A 19,006-nucleotide genomic window follows, 5' to 3' on the forward strand; every position below is an offset into this window, starting at 1 on the left:
ATTAGGACAGTCATATTCATATTCTCAAAACGTTATTTCACTCACACATAATTGTGTAACTACAGCAGCATCTACCAGTTCTCCCATTTCTCACTCAGCGTTATTCTAGAAATTATTTTGATAACGCAAACGCTGTTGTACCTTTCGAAATGACACAGGACCCTAACTCACCGTTAGTTACAGGTTGCTTAGAGCAGATGACGCTGGCATAATTGTTGTAGGGGTAGCGGTTGACGCAGCCGCCCACTCTGAAGCCGCAGTTGGCTACAGTGGTCTCTGAGCCGGTACAGTTCAAGTAGCTGATCGCGGCGGTATAATATTGAGTCCCAAACGTCCCCCTGGGAAGAGCAAAGCCATAAGGGTACCCCAGCTCCCTACACACGACTGTTGCATCGTAGTTGTCAAAGCCGCTGCCACAGATGATGCGCCAAGAGCTGTCTTTGTAGAACTGTACAATGCCAGTGGACGCATTTACATTCGTAGTGCCTCGTACAAGTTTCACTGTGGATGTAAATATTTTCATTTCATTAGGTGAGTTATATAAATAAAATTATTGTGTCATCGGATGAACGCACAGGGCTATTTTGGAGATTTGGTTTCCACTCTGTATTCAGTGGACCGGAACGGCGCCAGAACCCATTTTAACTACTGCCGTCAATGGGATATTGCCTACCACTACCAGGTCATTACACCATTGATATTGCCTACCACTACCAGGTCAGTACACCATTGATGGACTCGTGAAGATTCCGGGGTAGAATAGGTCTTCAGCAACCCATGCTTGCCGTAAAAGGTGACTATGCTTGTCGTAAAAGGCGACTAACGGGATCGGGTGGTCAGGCTCGCTGACTTGGTTGATGCATGTCATCAATCCCAATTGCGTGGATCGATGCTCATGATATTAATCACTGGATTGTCTGGTCCAGACTCGATTATTTACAGACCGCCGTCATATAGCTGGAATATTGCTGAGTGCGGCGTTAAAAAATAAACCAACCAACCAACCAACAACACCATTGATGACAAAAATGAGAAACCGTTACTCAATGCTTAATCCCAATACAGTTTAACATATCATGCGTGTAATGCCTACCTTCTTTGTTAGTCACCATACCTTTTGCCATGTCACTTCTTGGTTACACCTACCATTTCCGTAACACTGGACGCCCAGGTCATTCGCGTGATTCTGGCAGGTAGGCGTGGTGGAACCCAACCCGGCATTGCTACACTGGAATATGCTTGTCTCGTACCCGAAACAGTAGGGGTTGGACATGAACACCTGTCCACTTCCAGGGCCAAACGAACTGTGATAAAAAGGAGGTTTGTTTGTCAAAATAACGCCCTTCCATTAGACAAAATACAACTGTCATCAAGGCCGTAGTTAACTTTTTTTGACAGGGGGTACAAATACGATTATTCATTTCGTATTCAATTTCACAAGGAAAAATGTTTTGTATAAAAAATCCAGGGAGGCAACTGACCACCTACAGTAGCTGCATCAGTATATCATAGTTCTCTGTTACAGAAGATGCTATCAATATATACTCGTTCTACAGAAGATGTTATCAATACATACTCGTTCTATCGATATGTTCTCGTTCTACATAAGCTCTTATCAATATACACTCGTTCTACAAAAGCTGCTATCAATATATAGAGGATATTATATACGTGTTCATGACATACTATGTATACGACACGAATGGCGTAAACATAGTATGACATGAACACAAATATAATGTTCTATTTATTACCGAGGTAAAAGAATTTTTTGTGTTTACCCATAAGGACAGCAAGTCGCAACAGCAGCGAATGCACAATTTGTCGAATGACGTCAACAATCTTCAGCTATGACGTCGTTTCTAGTGTGACGTCATTCAGACCTCACACCACAATAAGTTCGAACGACGTCAACAACGCCGTCCGGATGACGGAAACAATACACTGTTGTCTCGTGACGTGATATGTCCTTATGAATCCCGACATGTTTGCCCTCGTAGGTAATAAATACTCGTTCTACATCAGCTGCTATCAATATTTACCATCCCAAACTGACTCCCAACAGGAGATATCGCTTGGGTGAGATCAAGCGATATCTACATTGTAGATATTGCTGCAATGAAATTGCATCACAATGTTTTGCAGACCATTGTGACGTCATTGTTACAATGACGTCACAATCAAATGACATCATTGATGGCTCTGATACTGAAGCTGCTAGCAGTACTTTTTACACTTAAGACACTGCTAATTACAAACTGAAAAAGTTGGAAGAATGATGTTTGATTATAAATAAAATCTCACCCTCGTGTCTCCTGATATCAAATATATCAACACTCGTTGATAAAACGGCACGCATCGGAGTTTTTCTACTTTTATCAACTCGTGTTCATATATTTGATATCAAAGACACTCGGGTGAGATTCTCCATATAATCGTTCTACATCGGCTGCAATCAATACATACTCGTTCCACATAAGCTGCTATCATACTCGTTCTACATCGGCTGCTATCAATATATACTTTCTTTACAGAAGTTGCCGACATTAAATATCGAAGGGCTCGACTACAGCTGTTGCCTGCAATGTACTCTAACTTCACACATCGTACCTGGAGGAAATTCCGTCATTGAAGCCAAGTTGCTGACACACAGCTTTGGGGGCGGATGAATAACCATAACTGTTACACACGGTGCCTCGCACGCCCTCGTAGATGATTTCTACCCTCCCTGACATCGCAGTTCCTCCAACCAGCTCCACTCGGATTGCTGTTTACAGACAGTGATAATCCACGCTAACTTGAAGCTCGAACACCAATGTCACGCCAAGACATAGGTTCCTTTCAATTTACAGGGTTTGTCCACGCAATAGCTGATACTATTTATTGTATATTCTAAGCATACAATGGCTGAAAATGGTCTTATGTTGCATGAAGTCTGAATGTCTGAGTATAAACTTAATGACTAAAAGGAAACTTTAATAAAACTCAAAGTTCAGTGTAGCTAAAGAATAATGCAATTCAAATCTTATATGCTTAATAAAATCCCATTATAGATTTTAAAAAAGTCCAAGCAAATTATTTCTCCTATTAGAATATTATTTCAGTATGAGTAACGAGGCTTTAGTATCTGTTCATTATACTGGATTAATTAATTAATGTATTCCTCAAGACAACTCACGATTGTTTCTGTAACACAAAACACCTGCGTCGAAACCAGCATAATTCCGAGATGTGCAGACCTCACTTCCGGTGGCACAATTAAACAGAGAGGTCTCGTTGCCGAAGCAGTTCACTTCGGACAACAGGAACGGTCCAAAAGCTCGTGTGTTGAACTGATAGCTGACACCACCCGCCATTCCCAGTTGGCGGCAGACGACACCAGCGTCTGTGTCATCCCAATTCACCTCGCAGACTCTCCCGGAAATTCCAGACTTTGTAACTGCGACGTGGCCCGTGACAGCACTATACGGGTCGGGTCCGCCACTGAGCTTGACAGCAGAGTCTGGTAAAAAATAAGAGGTGATACATATGGGAACAGGAAATTCCCTGCGTGGACGTTTTATATTTACAAGCATGCCCGTGTGTTCTAACCAGAATGAGCAAAATGAGTCATGTTTGTAGATAGTGTCCTTGAATAACATGGATAAACACCGCTGGTATCTTGTCTGATAGGCATTTCTTAGAAGTTGACGAAGGGCAAAGTAGACACAATATAGAAACAACTTCTTTACTACACTGTACTGTCGCTGCAATGCCATCTGCAGTTCCGCGTGAACGCCAATTGGCATTGCTGCTTACAATGATTTCGCAACAGGTGATGTGGATGACTGCTCAAAATCAATATGACATAAATCAACACCACTTGATGACCCCAAGCAGAGCTACATGAGTATCAGCGTCGACCCTTAGTGACTGTGCAGGACATATCGTTCGGCATATGACATCTTGGCTATGTTGCAACCAATCAAGTCACTTTCTATCCTCAACAGCATGTTGGTTACCCATTCCAAGTATCTAAGCAGGCTCACACAAGAATGGCCCACCCGAGAACAGAATCGTATGGTTTCCGTTACTTACCTGTATTTAGAGTTCCATTGTAGCAGGAAACTGACGCATATCCGGTATAGCCCTGGCGACTGCATGTCCCACTTCCTAACGTGCAATTCCTGATTGAGGCCTCGTTGCCAGTGCAGGTGATGTTGCTGCCTAAGTAGGTGGAGTAGTAGTAGGTGCCATAGGATCCCCTTGGCAAGGATCGACCATTCTGGAAGCCTAGTTCTCGACAGACGACTTTTGCAGCCGTGTTATCAAAGCCAGTCCCACAGAGCGCCTGGAATCTAGAGTATCTGCCGACGTTGTTCCATACAAGGACTACACCATGACCATGGTCTCCCCCAGAAAGCCTTACTGAAAACATAAATTTGAACTCGTACATACATTTATGTTTCCAAACGTTCCCTTCCGGAAGATATAGTTTTCCCATCCTTAAAAACCATTTGTGTCCTGTGAAGTGTCCACATCCATATGTGAATGTATGTACAGCATAAGAAGAGGTAAGTCAATAATGCAGCTGTAGCACGGTGGTTCGTAATCAACCGATTAACACATATACCAGTTTCAGTTAATCAGTATAATCATCATTAAACGCCAAATTTATGGATTCACCCAAAGGTCTCAAGGTGTGATTCTTTGTGTCCAAGGTATCTAACTCACGAGGAAAGACTATATGTTCCGAAAATATTATCATATTGTATTTTCTTGGAAATATGATAACGTTTTATGAAGGTTTATGTGTGTGTGTGTGTTTCTGTGTAAGATTGTTCTCTTTACTTTCATTGAAGCAGGTGACTGAAGCGTCCTTCGAGTGGTTGCCGCAGGATGGTTCAGGATTCCTCCAGCCACGGTTACGACAGGACCACAGTGTCTGTTCATATCCCCCACAATTTAAACGATCCATAAAGATGGGACCGCTCCCTCTCCCGTAGTACGATCCTGTTTAAAAACAAAGCCAGGAATGCAAATGTTGCAGAGATTTGTCAGTGAAAAAGGTAAGATTACATATCCTTAGAAAGTAAACAATTCCTAGGATCTGTAGATAGAATTACAACGATGTAATATCTTGCAGGTTTAAAGTGCACAAAGATGTAGCCTACCAGCTAGGTAGTTTCCGTCCTTGAAGCCTAACATTTGGCAGACAACTCTTGCATCCCCGTTCGAGAAGCTGTTGTCACAGACTGTGCCTGTCTCTCCGTCTATGGTGATTTCCACTCGGCCGTGACTGGAATCTCCACCAGCAAGGCTGAGTTGTGGAGGACCTAGAACGACATGTATTAGAGATTAGATGTTCTCTCTCACTCTCTCTCTCTGATCCTCAGAGTAGTATATAAAGGTCCATGATGCATATTACAATCTTCCGTACAATGACAGTTGTGGAAGGCAATATCAAGACAATTCCAGCAGACAATTCTGTGTATTTTGTAACGATGATAGTGTTAAATGTTCAAGAAAAGAATATACATCAAGAGTTTCCACACGAGGATTCAAGACAATCAATCCCTTCCTGCGATTAATGTCAAAGGAGTTACAGATCGTCACTGAATCACTAAACCCCGTTTCCACATCCACTGTCGGGTATGTTTATGCCGGCTAAATTAATAGGACTTGAGTTGTAAGTGACGTCATGATAGCTCAACAGCATTGGAACAATGAACAGGGATCATGGGTGTTTTGTCACAAATTGTTTCTGCCTTTTACTTCCTGGGAAAACGAGTGCAAGAATGCATGGTACTTTACGCTCATGTCAGTGACATTACAGCAACATCTATGCGAACTGAAAGTCAGGACCTAAGCATTACCTCAGACACCAGTTGTACATCAGTTTTCAACATGTTACAGGTGCGTCCAACGTGTTGTACTAATTTGAGAGAACCAACTTTGACTTTCAGAATAGATTCTTATAACTGTTACGCGTTAATTCCCAAATTGAAACGCTAACGTTTACCTAGAAATATGTACATACAGAAGTAAATTTTGGAAACATTAAATAACTGCACAAGATCAATGAACAAGCAATACATTATATTGAAAAACACAGGAAAATAGTTATTCTGGCAACAAAATATTTGAGAAGGCCATATGCATTTAGGAGGGACATCCAGACTCTCCATGACACTACTTCTTATGATAAGTAAAATAACATCAAATGAATGGGAATTAAATAAACCAATACTTTGATCCTAACTAAACCTACCGGTATTGTAACAGAGGACATTGGCAGGATTACAGTATCCTCTTGGTACTCCCCAGACGGAGGACACACACTGGTCCAGACTCGTCTCCTGGCCAGTACAGTTCACTGACGTGATCCACACAGGAAGGTCAGTCCTTGTGGATGTAGTGCCGAAGGTGACACCGCCTCTGAAGCCAAGCTGCTTGCACACCACGTTGGAGGCGTTGACGTTCCAGTTGCTGGCACAAATTTTACCCGCAACCCCGAGCCTTGTGACTTCAACTTGCCCTGACACGTCTGTGCCATTTGCAAGACGAAGGCTGAATCCTGTGAAAGAAGGTTCATGATAATATAACACATCACGGTCTGTTGGAAACAAATTCTGATGGCCAGGTTGTATCCTACAATATGAGGGCTTCTTGAATACAAAGCTAGTTAAACATATTTATTTGCATTAAACTTCTATTACAACGGGCACTACTTTATGCTCATGTCAATCACTGGATTGTCTGGTCAAGACTCGATATTTACAGACCACCGACATATAGCTAGAATATTGCTGCGTGCGGCGTTAAACAACAAACAAACACACTTTAACACCCAAAACGTCTACAAATTATAGCGACAAACACTACTACTGCTACTTCTTCTCCCCATGATCACAAGTCACCACCACTTTCAATGTAAGACCGCCATGATCAGAACCGCCACCGTCACTGCCACTTTTTATAGTTTCTATTTTCGGTACAAATGATATCAGGTTGTCCGATGCAATCACAACAAATGTATAATGATCCTTCATGTGTGCAATACTGTCAAACAAAATCGTACCCATCTCAACTTGACTTTTTAATTGGGAGTAGCAGATAGCTGATGCGATTCGCTTATAGCTGCAGCCATAAGTACGCAGTTGATTTGTGCAGTTGAAGATGCTAGCTTCGTTCCCGGAACAGCTAAAGTTCGTCCTTGAGCGCCTTGTGTCCAGGTATGGATTAGAGGTGTAGGGGCTGAGTTGATTACAGCACAGTGCTGACCCATCCTGGTAGCCCAGAGACCTTGACAAATATTAAATGGAATGTACAAAAAACCGAATATAGAAATATTCTATTGATCACTTTTTCGGTGTTTGTGGCATGATTAAAGTAGATATAAGGTGTATCAGGTTACAGAAGACATCGCGGTAACAGCCAAATAGACCAACCATGTGTACTTACACTGCCATGATAACCAGAAATTATATATGTATGCATAAGTTATCACATACCTGCACAAAACCAGGGCATCCCTGTCGTCCCAGCCAGAATCGCACACAGGTTTCCAGCCAGTCGGATCTCGATATTCCACAGCACCGAACGATGATGAAGTGCGCTGTCGCTGCGTGTATTGCGCGGTTCCAACCAAGCGAACTTGAAAGCAAATATTTAAAGTGATCTTGTTTACAGTCTACAGTGCATGTTTGATATGAAGCAGGTCACTGTTTAAACAGAAATATAGTTAATTGTCCACTGATTCCTACAACAAATCTTTCACTTTGAACACTTCAAGTCTATGTGTATAACAGAAATACACCACTGCATATAACGTTAATGCTATACCGGAATATTTAGTGCTGAACTCACAGTTATCGTTGGAACAAGCCACCCCCGCATCTTCATAATGATTACAGTTGTGTATAGTCCATCCCGAATAGCGACATGAGGCGAGCGTGTTCTCATTGCCTGTACACTGTACGTTGTCCATGTAGATCATGCCGCTCCCGCCGCCGAAGTACCGAAAGGCCTAGCACATGGAAGGATAATCGCAAAACTTTAAATTACTAGTACACTAGCCATACGTTATAGGGCAAAGCTCATAAATACAAACATGAGTCAAAAGTACATTACCAGGCATTAAATGCATAACATTTCAAGATACAACTCGCTGCCTGTAAAAAATGAAAAGGGAAATTAATTTTAAAAAAACAATTTATTCCCTTCCTTGGCAGTGTAATTCATTTGTTAAACAGTGTTGTAATTGTATCATATAGAATCTGTGGAGATTCAGAAGTTCATAGCATTGCGTTTTCACAATTGTTAGTTGTCAGAAATGTAGTATTATATAATAGTGTGATGGTTACTATATTTAGATGATTTTGGAGTCCAGAGTAATCTGGAATATACTAGAACAGCTAGACTGATCGATGATTTTGGAGTCCAGAGTAATCTGGAATATACTAGAACAGCTAGACTGATCCAGCATGGCATAGAACCTTCGAGAAGGTATTTAGACTATATAACGGGGCAAGTGCGTGTTTTTCTTATCTCACATTACATCAAGATTAGCGGATGTCCGAAGGCCATTGTTTTCACCCTGGAGTATACAGCCTTGGCCTATTTTGGAAGCTTGACCACTGATGCTGCTAAGTGAATATTAATATCACTGACCTTTTGCTATCACCACTGCTATTAACAAGATAGACACAATTTTTATGGATAACAACTTCTTTAATACTGTACCACTGCTATTGTATCTTATACTGATATTGTAATCGTAATGCCGTTTAATTTTGTACTGCCACTGTGTTGTGTACTGCAATTGTAATTAATTTGCAGTAATTTGAATTGATTTGTAGACCTGGATAATTTTATAATACAATTGTTAATTGTATAACATATCTTTGTTATTTGTTGGTTTCACTCTGAATTCTTTTTACTACGGATTTCTGGGTTTTTGTTTCAGTTTGGAAACGATACACGAAACAGAAATTAGGGGCTCGACCGGAATGAAATTTAACATATCACAAATGTATTTGTCAAAATTATTGGTTCAACATTTTATTCAATGTCTTAGAAGATTTTCGGACTGGTCGAATTGACCAGACATTAGAAACTTAACATCAATTCAGAAATGCTGTAGCCGTTATCAAGAAAATGTTATTACCTTTTTTGTAAAAGATTTATTAATTAAGGATGTTACATACCGTCCCCCAGCGGTAGCCCAGCATTCGACAGGTGACAGTAGCATCTTTGTTCCCCCAGTAATCGGAACACACTGTTCCCCATGGCGATGTCGCGTTGTTTCTGACTTCCACTCTACCATAGGTCGCAGAAGTGCCCACAATACGGACTAAAATCGCTGAAATGAAAAGTAGATAATGTTAGCTAACAGATTATTGCACAAAACGCTGGTTTAATGAGTTGTCTCCCTTAGATGAATCTTCTAACTGTCAATTGACCTCAATTATGATCTTCAGTGTGCTAGGTACAACGATAAAACGTGCTGTAAACCCTACCCCAAACTCTTATAAAGAGTTAATATAATTGGTATGATGATAAACGTTATGGTTTTAACACATAGCTTGTCAGATTGTCTATTGTCGGTTTAAATGTATAATTGTTTCTTGTCATTTATATATTGTGGTAGCTGCAACCACACACTTCCCCTCACTACCCCACCCCCGACACACACTAACGAACAGTGTCATTTGTGACCCTCCCTCCCTCTATCTCCTAATATGTTTGTTTTATATCAGTATATCAGTAAAACTGAGTGTAAATTGCAATATAAACGTATGTTAGCTCCGCCGATTCAGTGGTGATACCTTGAGAAGTGTAGTCGTTTGTAATAAATAGCATTTGAAGCGAGAAAGTTATGATTTTTGCCTTCCAAGCAAATAGTTGATTGTATAAATCTTCACGTTATTAGGTCGGGCTTGCTCAGTTCTAGTGTATGCTTTACTGTCATTTGCGTTATACTGCCTCTAAATTATCAACGTGTTATGCCTAAACACGGCTAATGAACTATTCTAACAACCCACCACTATCTACGATTTGTTCTGGTCTGCTCCAAAATGACTTCGCCGCGTTATAGGTTGATGAGTATGTCAGTCACATATAGCCCATGTATGGGTGCACCCCACCCCCAACAGCATCTGCGCTAACGAACATTATCACAAGTGACCCGCCAAATATAGCTGCATAAGTATCACCCGCCACTCACGCACACTATGACCATCAAGTAAGATTTGTACCTCAAACATTTGAACGTACTACTACAGTGTTTATCAAACGACAAAATCTGGATTTTGCTTCAGTGTTTCAAACAATTGAAAAGCATATAGAAGATCGGGACTCTTTGTCATTTCTGACAAACATATCAGCTTGTTTGGGTTTTTTATATAGTAGTAACATGTTAGAAGGTACAAGGCTACAAACAGGTGTAGTACAGAGTTATACAAACGAAGGTGTGACTGAGGAAAGACGATACTATGGTTAATGTCCACCGCACCTCGTGATGGGTAACTCTACCTGTTTACAATAAGGGTCAAACATCAAATAAGGTGGTTGCAGGTTATATGTGACGTACGCACATTAACGTATTGGGTGTTAAGTGGCTGTACACAGTTGCTATCATTATGTAAATGTGAGTTGTCAACGAGTCTTTGTAACGCCAAGTTTTTTATCTTGACCCTAGTGTTATGTTGACAATAAGGTTTGTTCTCCACACAGTACACATAATCGATATTTCTTACCCATGGCGAATGGACATTTCTAATTGCTAATGTAACATCGGCGGTCGACCCTAGTCTGGAAATATGGGAGGCTAAAGTGCAACTGTATATGTGAATATGGGACTGAGTAGTTTAACAGTGTTTCGGATATTTTAATGTGCGTCAGCTTGGTGTGGGAGAAAAGAGCAAAGTGATGCATGTTAAACACTCATACCACTTTGGTGAAAACAACGAGCACGGGTTTTGATCAGACAAACATAATCGAACGAAACTGGGATTCTTAGGTTTATTGCTAACGAATGGGAATCAACTGTGAACAGCGAACTGCGGTGACTGATACGCCCCTGTCCCATGAATAAAGGAACATGTTCATTCGCATCATGGACACATCACGTGTAGGAAGTACATGGCACAAAGCAAAGCGTATAATTACTGTCCTCACTGCGAAGCACAGACTCCTATTATCATAGCCTTACGCCCGTGTCCTTGCACGGCTCATGGTTATTGTATCAGTACTCCCTTACATACACGACACTTTCTGGGTATGCATCTATCTCGCTTCTGGTTGTCAACCCTTTACTGAAGGAAACATTACTATTCAAGTTTGTAATACAGTAAAACCATTCTTAATTCGAGACCAACGGCCCCGTTGCTAAAAGCAAACGTGGTACCACTATTATAACTTACTATTATCGTGCTTAATCGTAATTAAAATAACGGTAGAGATAAGATCGCTTTATGGAACATACTCTGGCAATGTATCATACTATACGACCCAAAAGACGTTAAAGAGTATAGTTAAAGAGTATACGTGAATGAGTAGGGTTTAGCAATATCCCAGCAATATCACAAAAGGGGACACCCATGATGGGAATAGGGTAAAAGGCGACTATGCTTGTCGTAAGAGGCGACTAACGGGATCGGGTGGTTAGACTCGCTGACTTGGTTGATGCATGTCATCGATCCCAATAGCGTGGATCGATGCTCAAGATATATATCACTGAATTGTCTGGTCTAGACTCGATTATTTACAGACCGCCGTCACATAGCTGTCATATATCTGCTGAGTGCGGCGTTAAACAACAAACCAAAAAACCGCGGCATGGTTGAATAACATTCACCAATTCACCCTAAGGGAGTTAGTGAATGTAACTCGAGTGAATACTGTCACTATATTATTATGTCCATATTAGGCACAATAAATTATTTGAAACAACATTCACTTTAAGAAATGTGTTTAAATTATAAACACATACACGACAGATCTAAACATGTTCAGGAATGTGTCTATCCTACATAGAATATCCAAAAACATTGATGATCAAAACACATGAAATGCGCTGTCGTCTTACAGTCTTAATACCACCTAATCACAACATCCCCATCATCTAAACATGTTTAGAATTTAACAATAAACAATAACAATAAAGTGAATATCATTGGCAGTAAATCAAATATTGAAAAGACGTATATATTGAAATCAGCAATTACATTAAACCTCCAGGACATACAACAAACGTCGTACAATTTAACACAATAATGTGCAAATAGGACAATGGTAACGAGAACAATTGACATTTGTGATGTCAACTATCCCCATAGCGCAAGTGGTCACTTGAAGGAGTACATATCAAGAGGTTGCAGGTTCGTATCCCGACAAGTGTTTTTTTCATAAATGCAACTTGCTATAAAAAATGAAACAACTTGAATAAAAGGGGCCAGCATATTTGCATCTCAGAATCCATATCCAAAAGAAATGACAAATTTGACTTACTGCTAGGTCGTTGTGCGTTAACACCGACCACAATGGCCAGTGCTAGGACCAGACTGAGATGGTGGTCCATTTCATCGAATGTGTACTCTCCGTCAACAGTCGCGCTCTTTACCTTAATGGAGTTTTGATCTTATATATATCAGTGTTCAGAAACTGCAGCATTGACAATTGGAGAAAGTAGATACTTTCGCTCATGCGCAGTTCACGTCTCCTTTATTTACTGCTTGCGAGAATTGTAAACAGTGTAACGATGATACGCCTTACCACCGTTACTAATTTCTCAGGTCAAAGGTCTTGCCTCATCTGAATGTGCACTGTCACTTGGTTGTCTATATATGTGAATGCAGCACTGTACCTACCGAGGTACGGGAAGGGGGTAACAGCGTTTCGCGTTTTGCTCTCCTTGCAACGTAGCCTTAACAAAACAGGAATAGTGTTACTCTCTGCTAATAATTTCTCTTTAGTGTTGCTCTCCTTGCAACATTCCCTGAACATAACAAGTGGAATGTTGTCTCTGGTAGAGTCACGGATATGTCAACCACTATTTCAGATCTGTTCATTTTTAGGACCTTGACTATTATCCTCAAATATGTCCTGATTTATTTTTCAAATTTGATAATGTTAACCGAATGTCATGTAAAAATGATAATATCATGATGGCCTTATACAAAATTCACTGGTCAACGCACTAAAGTAACGCGCCAACTGCCAACATGCATGAAATACCGGCATTCCTATTTACAGTATGATGGTATCGAAGTAAAAGTATCTTTCTGCGGAGATATTAAGAAATTCAATTCTATGTATATGTCTTCTAACTCTACTTAAACGTTTTAGAAAGAGTCGGTCCTGGTTTAAAAAAAAGGCACGAAGTCGACCACGAAGCCACAATTTTATACTTATGAGGTAGATGTGCTTAAAACCTGCCATCCACATGAACATATCGAGTTGAGATCTTAGTAAAACGGGACAAATAAATTTCAAATCAAATTAGACCATGCGTATTTTCACTGGTGTCATCACTGCTGTCATCACTGATTTTCAGTAATCCATTCATATAAATTTTGCTATTTGCCATTTACGCACAAATGAATATCTGGCGTTGACGTGATATATTTCGTGGCGCCAAGGAAATGGTACGATGACTGATAACAAAGAGATTTCAACATATTTGATTTTAATGAACCAATGTGTTTAATAACAAAAAATCTGGACACATTGCCAGCACTGACAATGCCCATTCACCAGTGATGTGCATTACACCTTCTGGCACCTGTGTCATCTGTGTCCTTCGATGTTGCGCTCCGATCTACCCAATTTTCACTAGTCATTTACGTGTTTTATTTCTCACATGTACAGTGACTATGGTAGGCGTCAACGCATTTAACGTATTTAATGTCAATCAATATTGTCTGATTTCCATACGATTACCGGGATTACACACAACTTGACGTATTACTTTTTTAGGGTGGTGACCATGGGCAAACCTTGAGAAATTTAAAACAAATAACCAATTCTATGGCTTTGTAGAAACATACATTGTTAAAATATCTCTGAATCTACGAAAATAAGATCTTAAATAAAATCCACATTTTGAAAAAAATACCCAATAATTTGCCTGCCAGGGACACTTTCTAAGACTCATAGATACACCTGCAAGGAAGCAGGATCCCTTTCTGCAAACCGATCTCCATCGCTACGACTATCGTAAGTGTATCTTAAAGTATGGGAGTTTCAAAACAATGTTGTTTTTAATAAAATCACATAACGCTTACATCAAGGAATTGCAATATGGTATTCCTGCAGCACATGCTTGTCCTAAATGACGGCTAACGGGATCAGGTGGTGAGGCTCGGTGACTTGGTTGGTGCATGTCATCGTATCCCAGTTGCGTGGATCGATGTTCATGATGTTAATCACTGGATTGTCTGGTCCAGACTCAATTATTTACAGACCGCCGTCTGTAGACGCCATACAGCTGTAATATTGCTGAGTGCGGCGTTAAACAACAGACAACAACATTTGGGTTTGACAGTTTGTTTATTCGACGTACATGGATTGAATGAACGTATAGTTCTAAAATAATATTACCAGTAGTTTAAAGTTGACAGTGCTAAACGTTTTACTACTAGTATATATAACTTCAACCATTACATCATATAGATAAATGTATTCATGTCTTCTCCATGCAAATTACGGTCACATGACGGTGAATTACGGGGAGTGTCCTTGAGGAATGCGGTATCAATGACAGTGATTATACCAGGGTACATCTCTCCCGGCGAAACATAGACCCGCTTCATGTTACAGTGTCCGGCCTGTACCTGTCACACTATAGGCGGACCTGGTACAATAGCATTACCGTGGATGTAGCGGCATATCTCAACACCACACTACATTTGGAATGTGGTCATCAACATTCATAGAGGTCTTAACAGGAGCTGATGCCCCGCTCTTCTTATCAAGGACAAATAGTCGATTCAATACAGTCTGACATGAGATTGCAATGCGTATCATAATTTGATTTTAACAGAACATGTTAAAGAGAAGCTTTGTAAAAAGAAAAGAAAAAAAATCATCTATATGTTACTTTACATTTTTATTATTTTTTAAATGATTTTCTTTTTCATTTAATCATATTTGTCATTTCATTTTTAGGGTGACTGCCAACAGTCTTTCACGTCATAACATGAACTGACCAGACAAATGTATTTGACATATTTAAAAAAATATGTTTTTCGCCAGTCTTTTTACAGTTGCTTTTCATGATTGTTATCTTACACCTCTGGAGTTAAAGGCAACAGGGACAGACGATAGCTTCATTTTCGTAAGTCAGTGATGTACAAATGATAATGTCATTACATTCACAAATTTAGGTATCTCTTTTCTTACACATCTGTGGGTGAGAAATCCATTAGAGATAACTGGTATCAAACATACGTATGAGATCGAATTTCACGATCCTACAATCAACGATCCTCCTCCTTAGGAAATCTCGCGTACTGTTCAGTTTTAGAAAGTAACAGTTTTCGTCCACAAGTCCTTATAATGATAACATATAGCAAAACCCCTAAAAAGGGCACATTTATGCATGTACGATCCTACAATCAACGATCCTCCTCCTCTGGAAATCCCGCGTACTGTTCAGGGTTAGAAAGTAACAGTTTTCGTCCACTAGTCACTAGTCCACTAATGATAACATATAGAAACAACCCTAAAAAGGGCACATTTCTACAAGTCCTTATGATACCTTTACCATTGGGCAGTTTGGCAAGGACTACAGGACTAGTGCCAATTTCTAACGCTGACTGTTGTCAGTGAACATGCTATTTTGTAAAAGTCGGTCACCGTTGGTGATGTCATATATACTGAAGTAAACGTTGTTGTTCATATTTGGTAATTTCTTTGAGGTGTAAACTTTTAACTCGGCATCCAGGGTGTTCTTTGTTTTTGTTTAGTTTGCATTATCATCATCGCTTTGATAACCCACCGATATGGCTGAAACCGTTTTGTGTAGGGTCACATTATTTATGAATACTAAGCAGTACATAGGATGACGTCACTTAGGACAGTGGTGTTATGTATTCACGCGCCACTGCATTCATGAGAATAGACAAAATGCATCGATTCGATGCTAAAAAGGTGCAATTTTAGGGTGTGTAAGAAACAGGTTACTGCACTCGTGCCCCTCAGATACCATTGATCTTACAACTCGTTGTTACAAAGCGTATCAAACTTGCTTTCGGTCGATATATACGTTTTGAAACAACTTGTTGTAAGATCAATGGTATCTGACAGGCACTCGTGTAGTACTAGTAATCTCCATGGGTATGCGTACAGTAAACAAGAAGTTATCTTTTACTTGTGTGTATTGTTGGGTATGGTGACACGCAATCAGTAGAATGCTGGGGATTTATTCAGGGTAGTAGACTTAGAGCATAACCATCGAGCTACGAGAAATTTTGATAAGCTGTGCCGAGTGAAGGATTTGGTTGGTTGGTTGGTTGGTTGTTAAACGCCACACCCTGCAATATTTCAGCTATATGGCGGCCATCTGCAAAAATAATCGAGTCTGGACCAGACAATCCAGGGATTAATATCATGAGCATTGATCCACGCAATTGGGATCGATGATATGTATCAACCAAGTCAGCGAGCCTGACCACCCGAACCCGTCAGTCGCCTCTTACCACAAGCGCCGAGTGAAGGAATGATGTAATCGCTGATCCTTGGCGAATGAACTAGAACGTTCATTCACGAGAGATAGATTATACTACATTGTAAGAGTGTAGTATGGTAGGCTATATTACCGCGGTAGTTAATTTATAATGGACCGTTATGGCGCACGCTTACTAACCTATTAAGTATGTCATACGCAAAATGTTTCTTGTTCTTTGTTCAACTTTTATGACACATCAAATAGGATTGATCGATGCAAAGTGACCTGTCGTTAGCGACTCAAGGGCGGGCAACGTGTGGAATGGCTTTTTTGTGGTGTGATAGGTGTGGGTTATGTTGTTTACATTAATTCCTGTTTTGGATTATGCATACTGAGTATGCATACGATCTAGGCTGGGTCAAGGGACTTCCTCTAAACAAATGGGGGTTTTTTTCTAACCAATTTTGAATGGACGTAGGGATAATTCCACTTCAAAGACATTCCAGAAACTATCATAAAAAGTTGACGTGTACTGGTAGCCTATACTTACGAGTAGCCGTGAAATACTGCAACGAGTCCTGTATTCGATCAAGCGATGAAATCTCATGCTTAGATTTGCATAAGTAAACATTCGGCAGGTGGTTTGGATTACGAGATCTACGATAATATAGAGCTGTCTTACGTGCATTCATCTATATTAATTATTATTTTCATTGTCTCCGAGTCCGTTATCCTTTACTGATATTACGGGGGTTTGCTGGAGATATATGGCATAAGGACGTTTTCATGACTATCAAATATTGAAATTACATGTTCTTGTATATCTTTACCAAGTTTGAAAATTAGCCCTAGGACAATGACAATCAATGTCAAGATCCTAGAAAATGAACCGATATGAAACCCTGCCGATAATGCTGCATAAGACATGACCCTTCATGGTTTTAATATAAAACTTGTCGTCTGCCAACCGACGCAGATTCCTTAACTCTTGACCATAATGGTATACTGTTACACATATGATACTGTATAGGAATCATACAATTAAGGCGTCACATACTTTTCAGGACATTCTCACAGCAACGTGTCTCTTGTAAAAGCTAGTCACCGCCTTCTTCCTTCTAAGAAGGTGTAATTTACCAGCGTCACTTGAATTGCGGACATAGTCCAAGCTCCTCACAGCGATATCCCGTTCGCGGAGCTCTCTATACTACCGAGAGTGTAACGAAGGTGTCACGCGCTGGGAAGGAGCTTGGGACATTAAGCTGGTTCCCGGCTCCCTATGCGCGTCGTCAACTTGCGCCAAGCTAGGAGCCGGTACAGGCCAAAATAAAAAACACTCAGCGTGTTTATTTGACGTCACATCCGGTGATTTACAAAAATGGCTACGCTAATGCCGATACAGGGGAGGGACACACCTGTGAAAAGCGTGACATCTTGCGTTTGCTTTGGTAAACGAAAATCTGATGGCGGGCAATTTTTTACAGTGGAAACAATTAGATAATGCCCTCTAAATGGTTAAAAGAACTGCATTGTTGACATATTTATTTACAAGAATTCAATTCTATATTTTGGAGCACCTTTAGAATACGGGACTGTATTCTAAAGGTAGGCCGAAGATTTTATAGATTTTCGGGCAACGAGGTCCATTTACACCTTTTCCAGAATAAAGGCTTACAAAATTCCTAAAATTGCTATGAAGTAGAGAAACTGCCACAGGCTTTCCCCTTGGATGATAGAGGGACATATTTGTCAACCCTCACTTTGAAGTCGAATAAAATTCAAACTGCAGCAGTCACAGAGACACTTCACAGTTTTGAATACGGTTGGACATTCCCTGTTTTGTCATGTCATCCACTGGCATTTTGGCCAAGCAAAATTACTGAAAATTAGGTGCATAGTAAATGTCGACATTTTTTTACACATTACTAAATAACCACTCACTGCGTTATTGACTGCATGTTTTGAAATAATAAGTTCGGCTATTCACTCGGTGAAATGAATTTCAAAAATAGCATAGCATCACCGGCATCTGTCTTTGATCAAATCCTCAATGATCATTCCAAAACGTCGCCGATAGCCTTAGAATCGTTTAGAATGTCTTGGAAAATACGCAAACACGAACGCCGAAGTGAACTTTCCGTCATATTGGATAGTGTTTACAAAATCACGTTTCACGTATACGGGTTATGAGATGCCTGTGACGTCACGTATATTTCATACTCAGCTGCGATACATACATCCTTGAATTCCTCATACGGAGTAGAATCAAATGACACGTGGCCATTGTCACCAATACAAAGTGTTTAGATGAAATCAATCAAATTAAATTAGGAGTGAAAACGAACGCTGTGCTCG

General features: G+C 40.2%; 1 protein-coding gene across 1 annotated transcript in view; it reads right to left on the reverse strand.

Moving 5' to 3' along the window:
- Positions 1 to 19,006, reverse strand: part of LOC139458106 (uncharacterized) — an 83,453-nt gene that overhangs the window by 17,240 nt on the left and 47,207 nt on the right. Inside the window, exons 34-46 of the mRNA XM_071239418.1 lie at positions 12,493 to 12,604; positions 9,189 to 9,343; positions 7,849 to 8,008; positions 7,494 to 7,635; positions 7,061 to 7,284; positions 6,251 to 6,556; positions 5,154 to 5,315; positions 4,831 to 4,992; positions 4,078 to 4,407; positions 3,179 to 3,502; positions 2,611 to 2,767; positions 1,147 to 1,304; positions 172 to 501 (exon numbers count right to left, since the gene is read on the reverse strand). Of these exons, the coding sequence (XP_071095519.1) occupies positions 172 to 501; positions 1,147 to 1,304; positions 2,611 to 2,767; positions 3,179 to 3,502; positions 4,078 to 4,407; positions 4,831 to 4,992; positions 5,154 to 5,315; positions 6,251 to 6,556; positions 7,061 to 7,284; positions 7,494 to 7,635; positions 7,849 to 8,008; positions 9,189 to 9,343; positions 12,493 to 12,604 (2,722 nt within the window). The remainder of the gene's footprint in view (positions 1 to 171; positions 502 to 1,146; positions 1,305 to 2,610; positions 2,768 to 3,178; positions 3,503 to 4,077; positions 4,408 to 4,830; positions 4,993 to 5,153; positions 5,316 to 6,250; positions 6,557 to 7,060; positions 7,285 to 7,493; positions 7,636 to 7,848; positions 8,009 to 9,188; positions 9,344 to 12,492; positions 12,605 to 19,006) is intronic.

The sequence above is a fragment of the Haliotis cracherodii genome, unplaced genomic scaffold (assembly GCF_022045235.1).
Source record: "Haliotis cracherodii isolate W230 unplaced genomic scaffold, xgHalCrac1.p SCAF_1, whole genome shotgun sequence".
Lineage (NCBI taxonomy): Eukaryota > Metazoa > Mollusca > Gastropoda > Lepetellida > Haliotidae > Haliotis > Haliotis cracherodii.